The 15,828-nt window shown below is 41.0% G+C and overlaps 1 protein-coding gene across 1 annotated transcript in view; it reads left to right on the forward strand.

The window, feature by feature from the left end:
* The window catches only part of CCDC38 (coiled-coil domain containing 38), a 71,567-nt gene that overhangs the window by 42,167 nt on the left and 13,572 nt on the right, over window positions 1–15,828 (forward strand). The window contains exons 8-11 of the mRNA XM_003259685.3: window positions 1,190–1,347; window positions 5,373–5,471; window positions 7,876–7,924; window positions 14,917–14,986. Of these exons, the coding sequence (XP_003259733.2) occupies window positions 1,190–1,347; window positions 5,373–5,471; window positions 7,876–7,924; window positions 14,917–14,986 (376 nt within the window). The remainder of the gene's footprint in view (window positions 1–1,189; window positions 1,348–5,372; window positions 5,472–7,875; window positions 7,925–14,916; window positions 14,987–15,828) is intronic.

The raw sequence follows: 15,828 nt of genomic DNA on the forward strand, positions 1-15,828 counted from the left end.
TGTAATACAATGTGAAGCTGGGCAAAAGCTTTTGGTCCAAGTCACTCAATACTGGCAAGAGCTTGGGCATCTGAGTCAGATGGACCTAGGTTTCAGAACTGGCTCTACCATTTACATCTCCTTTCCAAGATAAGAATAATAGTACCTATTTTAAAGTGCTGTCCTGAGGATAAGCTTATGTCTGTAGTGTGCCCTGCCTATAGTAATAGGTCCTCATTAAGTGTTAGTTTCTTTCTTTTCCTTACAAATGTACCATCTTTTGCTACCTTTTTTTTTTTTTTTTGAGACAGTCTTGTTCTGTCGCCCATGCTGTAGTGCAGTGGCGTGATCTCAGCTCACTGCAACCTCTGCCTCCCAGGTTCAAGTGATTCTCCTGCCGCAGCCTCTTGGGTAGCTGGGATTACAGAGACGCGCCACCATGCCTGGCTAATTTTTGTATTCTTAGTAGATACAGGGTTTCACCATGTTGGCCAGGCTGGTCTTGAACCCTTGACCTCACGATCCACCCTCTTTGGCCTCCTAAAGTCCTGGGATTACAGGGGTGAGCCACCACCCCCGCTTTTTTTTTTTTTTTTTTAAGACAGAGTTTTGCTCTTGTTGCCCAGGCTAGAGTGCAATGGCACGATCTCGGCTCACTGCAACCTCTGCCATCTGGGTTCAAGCGATTCTTCTGCCTCAGCCTCCCAAGTAGCTGGGATTACAGGCGCCCACCACCATACCGGGCTAATTTTTTGTATTTTTAGTAGAGATGGGTTTTCTCCATGTTGGCCAGGCTGGTCTCGAACTCCTGACCTCAGGTGATCTGCCTGCCTTGGCCTCCCAAAGTGCTGGGATTACAGGCGTGAGCCACTGCGCCCGGCCCTTTTGCTACCTTCTAATTTCTCCCTAAATCTAAAACTTAATACAGTGTTTCCCACAGAATAACAAACAAGTCGAGTAAAATTATCATGTCTATTCTATGTGCGCATATCCTTGGACATGTTTTATTTAAACAGTATTCCTAGAGTTTTCTTTCATCTCCTTTCATATTCACTGAAGCCCATATTTTTATGGCCATATTTATCTTTTTTGATAATTAAATTATTAATTCAGTACATAATCAAGAGAAATAATTTTGTAAAAATTTTTTTTCTAATGAACTTGCTTTCACACAGATATACCTAATCATATCTTTGTTTCTTTTGAGTAGTGAAATAGCAAAAACAGAATTCCTCCTCAGGGAGTATATGAAATATGGTTTTTTTCTGCTGCAAATGTCTCCAAAACATTGGCAAATCCAGCAAGCACTAAAAAGAGCACAGGCATCAAAAAGTAAAGCAAATATCATCCTTCCAAAAATATTAGCAAGTAAGTTACTCATACTCAACTTTCATGAGCTAAATATCCCTAACTCTAAAATCATCTGCTTCAATGTTTTTTATCTAAATAGATTTTTTTAAAAGCAGAACCTAAACAAAGATTTTCACTCTCTCTGTTATTGTATATCATTAATTTGGAAACTTGAGCTAATTTCAGATATAAAGTGTCTTTGTCTATTTGTGTTGCTGTAGAGGAACACTTAAGGCTGGGCAATTTATAAAGAAAAGAGGTTTATTTGGCTCACAGTTCTGCTGGCTATACAAGAAGTGTGGTGCCAGCATTTATTTCTGGCTGGGGCTTCAGGCTGCTTCCACTCATGGCAGAAGGGAAACATGTGTACAGAGACCACATGGTGCAAGGAGAAGCAACGGGGAGGGGAAGCAGGTGCCAGGCTCTTTTCAACAAGGAGCTCTTGTGGAAACTAAGAGAGTGAGAACTCACTCATTCCTATGAGGACTGCAACAAGCCATTCACAAGAGGTCTACCCCCATGACCTAAGCATCTTTCACTAAGCCCCACCTCTGACACTGGGGACCAAATTCCAACATGAGATTTGGAGTGTAGCATAAAGCAATAAAAATATATGCATGGGGAAAGAGAAAATATATTATTTGCAACTGATATGGTAGCATACTTAGAAATCCCCTCTAAAAACCTGAGAGACTATTTGATTTTATTAAAAGATTCAGTAAACGGACACAGTCATTTATTTTTATTTTTATTTTTTGTTTTTTGTTTGGTTTGGTTTTGTTGTTGTTTTTGAGATGGAGTCTCGGTCTGTCACCCAGAGCTGGAGTCCACTGGCACTATCTTAGCTCACTGCAATCTCCGTCTCCCGGGTTCAAGATATTCTCCTGCCTCAGCATCCTGAGTAGCTGGGACTACAGCCGCACGCCACCATGCCCAGCTAAGTTTTGTATTTTTAGTAGAGACGGGGTTTCACCATGTTGGCCAGGATGGTCCTGGTCTCTTGACCTTGTGATCTGCCCGCCTCGGCATATTAACCTAAGTTTTATGTTTTATTAACCTAACATGTTATGTTTTATTTATATATTAACATATTTTTATGTGTGCTATATATATATGTTATTTACTTATATGTTAACATATTTATGTTTTATTAACCTAGCATATTAACCTAAGTAAACTAACTTTATTAATTAGAAAATACACAGGAAGGTGGGACATGGTGGCTCATGTCTGTAATCCCAGCATTTTGGGAGGCCAAGGCAGTCAGATCAGTTGAGCCCAGGAGTTTGGGACCAGCCTGGACAACATGGCAAATCCCCTTCTCTACAAAAAACAAAATATTAGCTGGGCATGGTGATGCACACCTCCCAGCTACTCAGGAGGCTGAGGTGGGAGGATCACCTGAACCCAGGAAGTTGGGGTTGTAGTGAGTCATGAGCATGCCACTGCACTCCAGTCTGGCTGATGGGAGTGAGACCCTGTCTCAAAAAAGAGAGAAAGAAAGAAAGAGAGAGAGAGAGAAAGAGAGAGAGAGAGAGAAAAAAGGAAGGAAGAGAGGGAGGGAGGGAGGGAGGGAAGGAAGGGAAGTTAAATCTAAGAAAACCTGTCTCAAAAAAGAAGGAAGAGAATGGAATGGAAGGGAAGGAAGGGAAGGGCAAAGGAAGGGAAAAGGAAGGACAAAAGGAAGAAAAGAAAGAAAATATACCAGGAAATTAAATCTAAGAAAACAACAATAACTTTAATGTGTGTGACCTGGAGTTTTGAGAAATAGAAAGCTATGTCATGTTTTCAGATAGAAATATTGATATTTTAAAGTTGCCAAATTTTCTAAAACTAATGTATAAGTTTTATGGAATTATAATTAAAATGTTACCAAAATGTATCAGGGAATTGGGTCTTGGTTGGGGAGAACTTTGCACAATGATCCAAAGGTTCATCTAGAAAGACAAACAAATACTTTTGAATTCGGAAGGTAATGGGAGGAGGATTACAAATGCTTTAAAATTTTATATAATATATTATCATGGAGTCTCAGTAATTGAAACAGTCATGTACTGGCATTAGGTCAGCTCAACGGACGAGATATGGGTCCCATTACATATATATAAGAATTTAAGGCTGGGCGAGGTGGCTCATGCCTATAATCCCAGCATTTTGGGAGGCCAAGGCGGGTGGATCACAAGGTCAGGAGTTCGAGACCAGCCTGACCAACATGGTGAAAGCCTGTCTCTACTAAAAAATACAAAAATTAGCCAGGCATGGTGGCGCATGCCTGTAATCGCAACTACTCAGAAGGCTGAGGCAGGAGAATCGCTTGAACCTGGGAGGCGGAGGTTGCAGTGAGCCGAGATCACACCACTGCACTCCAGCCTGGGTGACAGAGCGAGACCCTGTCTCAAAAAAAAAAAAAAAAAAATTTAAGCCAGGTGCAGTGGCTCACATCTGTAATCCCAGCACTTTGGGAGGCTAAGGAGGGAGGATTGCTTGAGCCAGGAGTTGAGACCAGCTTGGGCAACATAGTGAGACCTTGTCTCTACAAAAAATTTAAAGATTAGCTGAGCATGGTGGCATGCAACTGTAGTGCTACCACTAGGGAGGCTGAGGTGGGAGGATTGCTTGAGCCCAGGAGGAGGAAGTTGCAGTGAGCCATGATCATGCCACTGTGCTCCAGCCTGGGCAGCAGAACAAGACCCTATCTCAAAAAAAAAAAAAAAAAAAATGTAGTAAGTGAAAGCGAGGTCACAAATCAAAGGGGATGATTTGCACTTTCATCTAACACTGGGGTAACCAGGACCAGACTTAACCTTTTGCCTGAAAAACTGGATAAATATATGAAACAAGAATTTTCAGACATTGGACATCAAACAGTAAAGCAGAGTGAGACTCCGTCTCAAAAAAAAAAAAAAAAAAAAAAAAAAAGCAGAGTGATCCCTTGGAGAGGGGAAACCAGGGAGGTGAGCCCTAGGATTGCCTCAGCTTACTACCTGGAGGGAGTTTCCAGGATGCAGTGCAGGGATGGGAACCAGGGGCGGCCCAGCTGAGAACTGACGCCACTACTCCAGGATTGGAGCATTTACAACACAGAAATTGGCAAACTACAAATCAGGGGGAATTTGCTTTCTAGAGAGTTGGTTGTTAAACCTTTACCAACACACCATCAATGGTTTCCCTGCTGAGTTCCTTAGGTCTCTCACTGTGCCAAGTGTGATTAAATTAGGTCATATGTGTAAAGTGTTGAGCACATGAAAAAATCTTGTTAAAGCTAAAGGGTGTTGCACAAGAGGGAAAACAAGTGGGAAAAAAAACCAAGAAGTATTTGCATTCAGCAACTTAAGATTCAGTCCTTCTGGTGCCAGGTGCGGTGGTTCCATCCTGTAATCCCAACAATTTGGGAGGCCAAGGCAGGCAGGGTGCTTGAGCCCAGGAGTTGGAGACCAGCCTGGGCAACATGGTGAAACCCCATCTCTCAAAAAAAATACAAAACTTAGCCAGGCATACTGGTGAACACCTGTAGTCCCAGCTACTCAGGAGGCTGAGGTGGGAGGATGGATTGAGCCCAGGAGGTCAAGGCTGCAGTGAGCTGTGATGGTGCCACTGAACTCCAGCCTGGGTAACAGAACAAGACCCTGTCCCCCCCCAAAAAAATTAAAAAATAAAAAAAATTTCTTCTGGGTTCATGATCCAAATAGAGAATGTTCAGAAACTAGTTAAGTCTGTCAGTCCAGAGGCTTGAAAGCTAACATTTGGGATTTAAGGAGTTACGACAGGTGGATGTTGAAAATGGAGATGTCCTAGCGCCCTACCAGTCAGTTCTCACACATTCTCCTATCCCAGGGACCAGCCCTTACTATCTGCATATTGCGTTTGCATATTACCATCTGCATATTACGTTTGCTGGTTGATGATGCCTCCAACTTATATTTCTGTCCCTGGAAGTTTTGACAATAACTCTATCTTCACCCTGAGACAAAGCTCTCTTTCTCAGCAGTGTTTTTCTTCCCCCATCTTTCTCTTTCTCTCTCCTCTTCATTTTCCATTTCTAGAATTATCATTACATTCAAGTAAAAAGGAAGGCATCCTTGAGGAGTCCGGGAGGACAGCCGTCCTTTCAGAAGATGCTTCTCAGGGAAGAGACAGCCAAGGTAAAGGTAGATTTGGGACTCATGAAAGTAAAACCTGAGAATGTGTCCATCTCAAAGTGGAGATAGAGAACTACAAGCCAACCTGGAAAACGGAGGGCTGTGCCCACCCCACCCTCAATCCTAGCAGCTGGGGGCTCTGCTTCTCTCCCACCCCACCCTCAATCCTAGCAGCTGGGGGCTCTGCTTCTCTCTCTCATGTTATCACAAAATGCCAAGAGGTGCACGAGTGGATAAAATAGGCAGAGAATCAGAGGAAGAGGGCCCCTGAGACATCCCCTGGCTGACCAGCACATGTCCTGAAGTCCTTCCAAGCTGAGGCCCCTTGTTTCTCTGGTGCGGGCCTGCCTTCTGCTGTTGGCAGGCCCACTCCCAGGGCCCAGAAAACCAGGCCATTTGCAATGAGGTGACTGCCTTTGGCCAGTGATTGAGAGAATTAACCCTTGGGAAAAGGATTAATTTAGAGCAGAGGTAGCTCTAACCTACCCACCATCAACGCCAAGAAGTCCTTCACTATCACCATCCCTCCCAGGTGGAATGACCCTCCTCCTCCCACTCTGCATCACAAATTCAGACCAGAGATTGGCCCACTGGGCTGTGCTATCTGGCCCCAGTGTTTTGGTGTTGTTTGGCTTGGTGGCCCATGTTTACAAATCAGCACACGTAGGCTAGGCATGGTGGCTCACACCTTTAATCCCAGCACTTTGGGAGGCTGAGGCAGGTGGATCACTTGAGCCCAGGAGTTCAAGACCAGCCTGGGCAGCATGGTGAAACCCCGTATCTGCCAAAAATACAAAAATTAGCTGGGCGTGGTGGTATACGCCTATAGTCCCAGCTGCTGAGGAGGTTGAGGTGGGAGGATCGCTTGAGCCCAGCAAATTGAGGCCGCGGCAAGCAGTGATGGTGCTGTGCCACTGCACTCCAGCCCGGGTAACAGAGTGAGACCCTGTCTTAAATAAATAAATAAATAAATAAATAAATAAATAAATAAAGTAAAATAAGCATATGTCATGAAAAAAATCTGTATTTCTATCTTCTCTTGAAAACCACAAGATCTGAAGTCTGGGATCAAGTTGGGAACTTTGCCGTGGGAGGGGTCTGATCTCTCCAGTTGCTTTGTCCTTACTGGGTCCACTCCACTCCTTTACCTGCACTGCCCTGTATCCATCTGAGTTTGTAGCCCCCAATACAGGCTGACTCCTGGGGACTCCTTTTCTCTTGTATCCTGCTATCAACCTTGGGATGTATTTAGTAGTGGGATAAAGGTCAGGAATACAAGTCGCCTGCCCAGAAATGACCCTGGTGTAAGCCTGAAGCCTTGTGCATCTGGCCAGCTGATTGAAAAGTAAATTCTTTTGGGTTGCGAGGCCACTTTGGCTCACTTTAAGACGTACTACTTTGCCTGTTGGAGGATCCTGAGTAGGGTGTGGGGGCAGGGGTGGGGTAAAGGGAGTGGGAGGTGGTGTCCATGTTCCCTTCTCTTTGAAATTTTGAATATAGAAGTTTCTCAGTTTAAATAACACCTCTTAACAATACTTTTTAGTAGTACATGTTAGGGTACCAGCTTAAAAGCTGAGACAGGCCACGCGCAGGGGCTCACGCCTGTAATCCCAGCACTTTGGGAGGCTGAGGTGGGTGGATCTCCCGAGGTCAGGAGTTTGAGATCAGCCTTGCCACCATGGTGAAACCCCGTCTCTACTAAAAATACAAAAATTAGCTGGGCGTGGTGGCAGGCACCTGTAATCCCAGCTACTTAGGAGGCTGAGGCAGGAGAATTGCTTGAACCTGGGAGACGGAGGTTGCAATGAGCCGAGATAATGCCATTGCACTCCAGCCCGGGTGACAAGAGCGAAACTCCATCTCAAAAAAAAAAAAAAAAAAAAAGCTGAGACCATAATAATAATAAGATGGTGATGGGACCCATCTGGTTGGTTCTTCATCCATTTTTTTTCCCTTCTTTCCTTTACTCACCATGTATTTATTGAAGACATAAATGTTTCAGGTGCTCTTCAAGACCCCACGTATACAAAAACAAATAGTACATAGTTTTGCATCCCAGAACTACACACTACAATGGGGTGAGTGATATATAGTTATAGACAGTGAGGGCTCTGGAGGGAAAAGCCAAAAATGTGATCTCTGCCTGAGGCATTTAGAAGAGTCTGTGCCTTTCATTTTACTCTTAGGTGTGCAACTCAGTTTCAATAGAATAAAAGACCTCCATTTTCTATGCAATTATCATTCCAATAATAAAATAATTTTTTTTTAAAAAAAAGAAGTAATGGGCATGTCTGTGCAGAAAAATGAATACCTTGCACCAAGTGCACGGGCTCATTTCTAATTCCATGTTATTTCTCTTCACTCCACCATCACCAACGGCATGGACTCACCTGGACATTTTAAACAGGAAAGCCAATCAGAAGCCTGACTCGCACTCCAGAGAAAAGGAAATCAAAGTACAGTATATACTTGACTAACTCCCTTGGAAACTGGGAATGGTTTTAGGCAAATAACTTTTAGCCTTTTCCCAACATATATGTCATGCATCCATAACTGTTGTAAGAGATCCTGGAAGTAATGGTGCCATTTCTGTGCACTCCTGAGATCTCACAGGCCTCTCTCCATTCTTTGTTAAATATCTACAACTATTATTTGCAGAAACTATCTGCATCCCCCCCCGGCATCTTAGGTCTTTGCTTCTCAGAACCCACTGCCCTATTTTTTATTAAGCTATTCTGCTAGCCTTTGTGTTTGCAATTTCACCATGTGATTCAAAATTCCTGCAATTAGGATCATAAAGTATTTTTTTTTTGTTGTTTTCCCCCTCACTTAATTGTTCACTCATTTGTACTCATTATTTCAGAAGTCACTCGTTCTCAACCCTTACTACCCCAAGAGAGCTTCTTTAAGAAAATATGTTGATGCCTGGGATGGGTACACCAGCCCAGAGGAAGGGATCTGGGCCAGCATCACAGTATCATGACAATCATTGAGAGAAACATAAACATTTTGCTGTGAATTCTAGGCACCCTCTGAATTCTAGACATCCACTTCTGTGGCATTTGGCAATCACTACTTTTTTGTAATTAAATGTTCATTTTGAGATCGTTTTACATTCATGTGCAATTGTAAGAAATAGTAGAGAGAGACTCCATATACCCTTTACCCAGTTTCCTCCAATGGTATCATCTTGCAAAACTGTAGCACAATACCGTAACCAGGATATTGACATGGATGCCATCAAATACAGAACATTAGCGCAGGGTTCTTCATGTTGCCCTTTTACAGTCACACCCACTTCCCTCTCCCACCTCCCCTTAAACCCTGGCAACCACCAATGTCTTCTCCATTTCTATGATTGTGTTATTCCAAGAATGTTCTATAAATGGAATCCTACAGTATGTAATCCTTTGGGATTGGGTTATTTTACTAAGCATAATTCTCTGGAGATTCACTTAAGTTGTTTTGTCTATCAATAGTTGGTTCCTTTTTATTGATGAGTAGTATAAAATGGTATGGACATGCTACAGTTTAACTATTTGCTCATTGGAGACCATCTGGATTATTTTTAGTTTGGGGATATAATGAATAAAGTTGCTATAAATATCTTTGTTCAACCTTTTGTGTGAACATAATTTTCACGTCTCTGGAATAATTATAATGTAATGCCTGATTGGATGGTAGATGTGTGTTCAGTGTTTTTTTGTTTGTTTGTTTGTTTCCTTTCTGAGATGGAGTCTCGCTCTGTCACCCAGGCTGGAGTGTAATGGCACATTCTCTGCTCACTGCAACCTCCACCTCCCAGGTTCAAGCAATTCTCTTGTCTCAGCTTCCTGAGTAACTGGGATTACAGGTGCCTGCCACCACGCCCAGCTAATTTTTGTTATTTTAGTAGAGATGGGGTTTCACCATGTTGGTCAGGCTGGTCTCGAACTTCCGACCTCAGGTGATCCACCCATCTTGGCCTTCAAAGTGCTGGGATTACAGGCGTGAGCCACCACGCCCGGCCGCATGTTCAGTTTTTAAAGAGATTGCTAAGTTGTTTCTCAGAGCGGCTATATCACTTTACATTCCCACTAGCATTGTATGTGGGGTCCAGTTTCTTCATATCCTCAGCAGCATTTGGTGTTTTCACTGTCTTTTATTTTAATTATTCTGGTAGGTATTAATTGATTTTCCTAGTAGCTAATGATGTTGCGCATCTTGTCGTGTGCTTGTTTGCATCTTTATATCCTCTGATGAAATATCTATTCATGTCTTTTGCTCACTTTCTAACTGAATTGCCTTTTATTAAAATTGTTGGATTTTGAAAATTCTGTATATATTAGATACTAGTCCTTTGGGGATATGTGGTTTGCAAAGAATTTCTCTGAGTGTGTAGATTGTCTTTTTTATCCTCTTAATAGGCTCTTTTGTACAGTGAAAGTTTTAATTTTGATGAATTTCAAGTTATGAATTTTTTCTTTTATAGTTCATGCTTTTGGTGTCAATTCTAAAACATTTTCCCTACCCTAAGACTCAAAGATATTTTTCCATATTTTTTCTTAAGGGTTTTATAGTTTTACATTAAGTTTGTGATCCATTTTCCATTTTGAGTTAATTTTTGTATAAGGTGTGAGGTTTAGATTGTGGTGATGGTGCTTTTTTGCCTGTGTATGTCAATTGCTCCTGCACCATTTGTTGAAATGGCTTCTTTCATTGAATTGCTTTTGCACCTTTGTCAAAAATCACTTAGGCATATTTGTTGGGGGCTATTTCTGGATTCTCTATTCTGTTCCATTGATCTATGTGGCTGTCCCGCCACATGATCTTGACTCCTGTAGCTATTAGTTTTTTTTTTGTTGTTGTTTATTTGTTTGTTTTTAGTATAGGCATTTATTATGTATGGCCTTGATTTCACATACAAAGTTAGAATGGCAATTACCCTTAAAATTAACTCATTAAAAGGTGTAAATATCACAGTATAGATATGTTATCCAAAACTCCAAAGGTAGTGAAACTGGTAACATACTGCTACTTATCTTTGGACAGATACAACCATAATATTAATGGAACTGGTTCTCAGACAAGTACGTACCACTTGCTCCCGTGCCTTAGGGAGGATAGGATGTTATAACACAGGCATTATTGATGCTGTGACTCCTGGATAGTTGCTCCTAATTAACACTGCTAAAATGAGGTTTACATGTTTTACTTTGTGTGGGAGCTGATGACTCTTGTTCTTCTGTGTTTTGAGTGATATATTTCAAGGTGTTGACATCAAATCCACTCATTCCAAAATGCATCACAGATGGAAATTTAAGCCTCTTTACAAAGCAAACCACTGGAAATTTATAGGTAGTATGCAGCACTGGTCTGTAACTGATCTCTGATAATATAGCAACATCATTTCTTTGGAACATAATTTTCTTGATCCCACAAGAAATGACAGGATAAGAAAACTCATAGTTAAATGGCAACAGTCTTGTTACAGGACAGTTATCTCCCAGGTGTATGTCACCAGTTTTAATTTCTGTGTTGTTATCAAAGGGCCTTATTTTCATTCTAACAACCAATCATCAGAACATGTTGAAACTATTGCAAGTCAGACAGTGACCTAAGCCATCAGTAGTCAACTCAGTCATTGCTGCAGTCCAAACAGTGTCTTCTTTATCCACTGAAGATCTGTGTCTTAGGACTGGGTGGAGTCCAGAAGAATTCCAAAACAATAGAGAAAACAGGAAGGACCCGCCTAAGAGCACAGAGGTCTTCATTGCTCCAGATTCCAAGACACAACACAGGGAACAGGAAATGGCCTGTAGCTATTAGTCTCAAGGTCAGGGAGACTTCTTATATAATTTCTCTTTTTCAAAACTGTGTTGGCTATTCTAGCTCCTTTTTCTTTTTATATAAATTTTAAAATAACCTTATCTATATCTACAAAAAAACTTTCTGGAATTATGATGGGAATTGTGTTAAGCCTTTTTATGGGTTGAATTATGTCCCCCACAAAGATATGTAGAAGTCCTAACCCATGGTACTATGTACATGACCTTATCTGGAAAAAACATAAATTTTTTATTACACCTTTGCAGACGTAATCAAAGTAAGATGAAGTCATTAGGGTAGACCCTTAATTCAGTATGACTGGTGTCCTTACAATAGAAGAGACACAGAGACACAGGGAGAATGCCATGTGATGACAGAGACAGAGATTGAAGTGATGTGGCTGCAAGCCAAGGACTGCTGGCAATAGGAGCAGCTTAGAGAAAGGCATTAATAGATTCTTCCCTGGAGCCCTCAGAGAGAACATGGCCTGTTGACACCTTCATTTTTGACTTCTAGCCTCCAGAACTGTGAGAGAATAAGTTACGGTTGCTTTAAGCTGTTGTTTGTTACATCAGCCCTAGGAAACTAACACAAACCTGTATATCAATTTGGGGATAATTGATTTCTTTACTATGTTACATTTTCCAGTCCATAAACACAGTCTGCCTCTCCATTTGTTTAGATCTTCTTTGATTTCTTCAACCTTCTGTAGTTTTCACCTTACAAATCCTATACATGTTCTGTTAGATTTATAGCAAAATATTTTTGTCTTTTCTTTTTGAACAATTGTAAATGGTATTGTACTTTGTGTTTTGGTGTCCATGCAGTCATTGCTAATACAGAGAAATACAATTGATTGTATACCCTGACTGTACTGAACTCACTTATTAGTTCAAGAATTTTGTTTTGTTTTTAAAGACAGAGAAATACAATTGATTGTATACCCTGACCGTACTGAACTCACTTATTAGTTCAAGAGTTTTGGTTTGTTTTTAAAGACTCCTTTGGATTTTCTATGTAGACCATTATGTCATTTGCACATAGGGACAGCTTTATTTCTTCCTTTCTGATTTTTATGCCATTTATCTCTTTTTCTTGCTTTATTGCAATGGGTAGAACTTTCGATGTTGAATAAGAGTAGAGGGAGCAGATATCTTTGTCTTGTTCCCAGTCTTAAAAGGATTCAGTTTTTCACCATTAAGTATGTTAGCTGGAGGATTTTTGTAGATGTACATACTCTATCAAGTTAAGAAAGTTCTTCTCTGTTCCAGTTTTCCTGAAAATTTTTATCAAAATGAGTGTTGAATCCTGCCAAATGCCTTTTCTGCATCTAGATGCACACAGTAACATGCAGACACCACATTCGCTACCTCAGAAAGCTCACCACTCTCCTAGTCTCATCCATTCATTCAACAAATATTTATTGAGTGCCCCAACAATAAATAAAAGACAATCTCTGCCCTCAAGGGGCTTACCATTTAGGGAGGAAGACAGATAAGTTGATTGCAATACAATGTGATAATGTTATTAGAAGGATAAGTGCAGAGTGCCACAGGCATGCAAAGGTAGAACTCTTAACCCAGAGGAGAGGTGAGGGCATGGGAGGGCAAGGGAAGGATCAGTGAATGTGCTTCAGAACAGGATGCCTCTAAGCTGAGTCTATAAGAGGAGGAGGAGTTAGTGAGGACAAGCCCTGGAAGAGGGAGTGCTTTCTGGTACAGAGATGACAGAGCTTGGCTCTGTTCAGAATGGCAGGTTTATCATTCAGGGTAAAAGGGGGAGAGGCTCAAGGAGTACATGGGCACTGCACCATGAGCAGGGAAGTGGTGATGCTATCTATCTAAGCAGTCTGTGCTTTGTCCCAAGGGCCCTGGGGAGACACTGAATGTTTTAAACAAGAGTGTGACAGAGACCCAATCCTATTTGCACTTTAGAAAGATGGATGTGGCAGTATTTTAGAGAATGAAATGGTGGAGGACAAAACTAGAGGTACAGTGGCCAGTTTAGGAGCCTATTGTCACAATTCAGGTGAGAGAGACTGGACTGCCTAAACTAGATAATGGCATCGGGAACAAAGAAGGAAAGGCTGTGAGAGACATCAGGGAAGTGGCACTAACAGGACTTTGAATGGCTTATGTAAAGATTGAGGGAAGTGTCAGGAAAAGAGAGTGGTTACAGATAACTCCCAGAGTTCTAGCATGGCAACTGGGTGCATGGTCTTGCCATCCAATAATATTGGGAACCCAGTAAGAGGAGCAGGCCTGCCTGAGGAAGAAGAGAAAGAGTGTGATTCTGGATGTTCATTTTAGTTCCCTATGGGACAGCCATGTGGGTAGTGACATCCAGTTGAAGGTTGGACATTGAAATCTAGAGCTCAAGAAAGAGAGAGAGATGTGAGAGTCATTAGTGTATTAGCAGTGGTTGAATCCACGAGAGGGATGAGGTCTTCCCAAAAGAATGGGTAGAAGGAGAAGGGAAGAAGACTGAGGAGGAACCCCAAAAGACCACAAGAGTATCAGAGAGGTGGGAAGAGAGTGATTAGAAAGTGATGTCACTCAACCCAAGAGCAGAGAAGGGTGGACTGTAATGTCAAATGCTTTCTCAGGGTATGTTTCCCTAAAATTCATCTATGTCCCTGGCCCTTTCTGTTTTCCCACACCTTCTCTCCAACTGCTCAATAGGCAGCTCCAGGTGTGTATTTTGTCCCCTCAAACTCAACATGAATAAAGCAAATATTAATCTTTTTCTTATCCCATCTGTAAGCCGTTTTCCTTCCTGTGAGTGCTACCTCCATTTTTCCAGGCTCCAGACCACAAATGTTGGAGTCATCTTTGTCTCTTCTCTTATGGCCCCAAGAGCCCTTTCTATTTTTGGTTCCCATGATTTCATTCTTCCATATATCTCTAAATTCTCCTCCCTCCCCACACACTTACTCATCGTTGCCATTGTCACTGCCCTCTATCTGAAAGTGTTAATGACCTAGATCACATCAACAGCCAACTTACTCTCTCCCTATCCCTGCTTCTTTAATATTGCAATCAGTTTCCACTGATCTTTCTTACAGGATTTTTCCAGAGCCACTTTCCAAGCCACATGATTGTGCTTTAAGGAGGTACCTCATTGTCCATTGCCCCACCTAACATTTTGTCAGCCTGATTGGAAGACATTTTGAGAAGTAAAATCTGCTCTTAAAGAGAGAAGCATTGCCTTACTTGGGGACAGTCAGAAGGCTGTGATACAGCTTTCATTTTGAGCAGTAGAGTACATTTAGATTCTCAAGAAGAATGCATTAAAAGGACAAAAGGATGAGGCAATGTAGGCTGTCAAGTGTTTCTTTAAAAATAAAGTTACCTTACTTTATAGATGCGCCTCAAATAATTGGTACCATATGGTATGGCCCTCCCATGTGGTCTCATTGTTTGTGTATGTCAGCTTTGTCTGGGACAGAATCCAATTTTCTTTTGTATATTCATGGAATCCATTGATTTCTGCAATCAGCGGTTCCCTAAAAGGCTAAACCTGCTATTGAAAATAATTATGTTACAGTTGGGTTCCAAGGACAATTTAGAAAGGAATGCAAACCTGTTGACAGAAAATGGCTCACAAATCAGACATTTTCTTTTTCTTTTTTCTTTTACAGCCTGGCTGAAAGTTTCGGTTCAGAAGACAGTTTGGATTTCCTTTTAGATGATGAAATGGACTTTGATTTGGTAACCAGATTATATTTGCTGGTTTAAATATTATGTTTGGTGAAAAATACTGACGATCATTTATTCTTTTGAAATTAAAATATTTTATTCAAAATATTGCACAAACCTTCCAGAAAGAAATATAATTTTGATACTGTTCTCCAGTTGGATATATAATCTATCTTTGTCATAAGACATTTTATAACAAATGATTATGTAGAAGAAGGTAATGATTTAGGTTTTATATATGTATATATGTAAAATCTACAATCTTCCTGTAAAAATAGCCACTTTCTGATTGCATTTTATTGGGACTTGAGATCTGTTGGGTAGCTGAACCGTAAAATAAATAGGCCTTCAACAAAACAACCCTTTACTGCTGCAAGATTGACTTTGAGCTAACCCCACCCTAAATGCAACCACAGAAACTCAAAAGGGACAACAAATACCATTCATTGTTGTATATTACACACCTCATCCAAGTCATCTTTTTAAAAAATTGTGACAAATAAACATATAAAAAATTTACCATTTCAGCCATTTTAAGTGTGCAGTACAGTAGTGTCAACTATAAGCAACAGATCTCTAGAACTTTCTGATTTTGCAAAATAGAAACTCTATACTTATTAAACAACTCCTCTTTTCTCCCTCCTATAGCCCCTGGCAACTGCCATTCTACATTCTGTTTCTAAGAGTTTTACTATTTTAGATACCTCATGTAAGTGGAATCACTCAGTATTTGTCTTTTGGTGCCTGGCTTATTTCATTTAGCATACTGTATCCAAGGTTCATCTATGTTATAGCATATGACAGGATTTCTTTCCTTTTTTTTTTTTTCAAGATGGAGTTTCGCTCTTGTTGCC

The sequence above is a fragment of the Nomascus leucogenys genome, chromosome 10 (genome assembly GCF_006542625.1).
Source record: "Nomascus leucogenys isolate Asia chromosome 10, Asia_NLE_v1, whole genome shotgun sequence".
NCBI classification, from domain to species: domain Eukaryota; kingdom Metazoa; phylum Chordata; class Mammalia; order Primates; family Hylobatidae; genus Nomascus; species Nomascus leucogenys.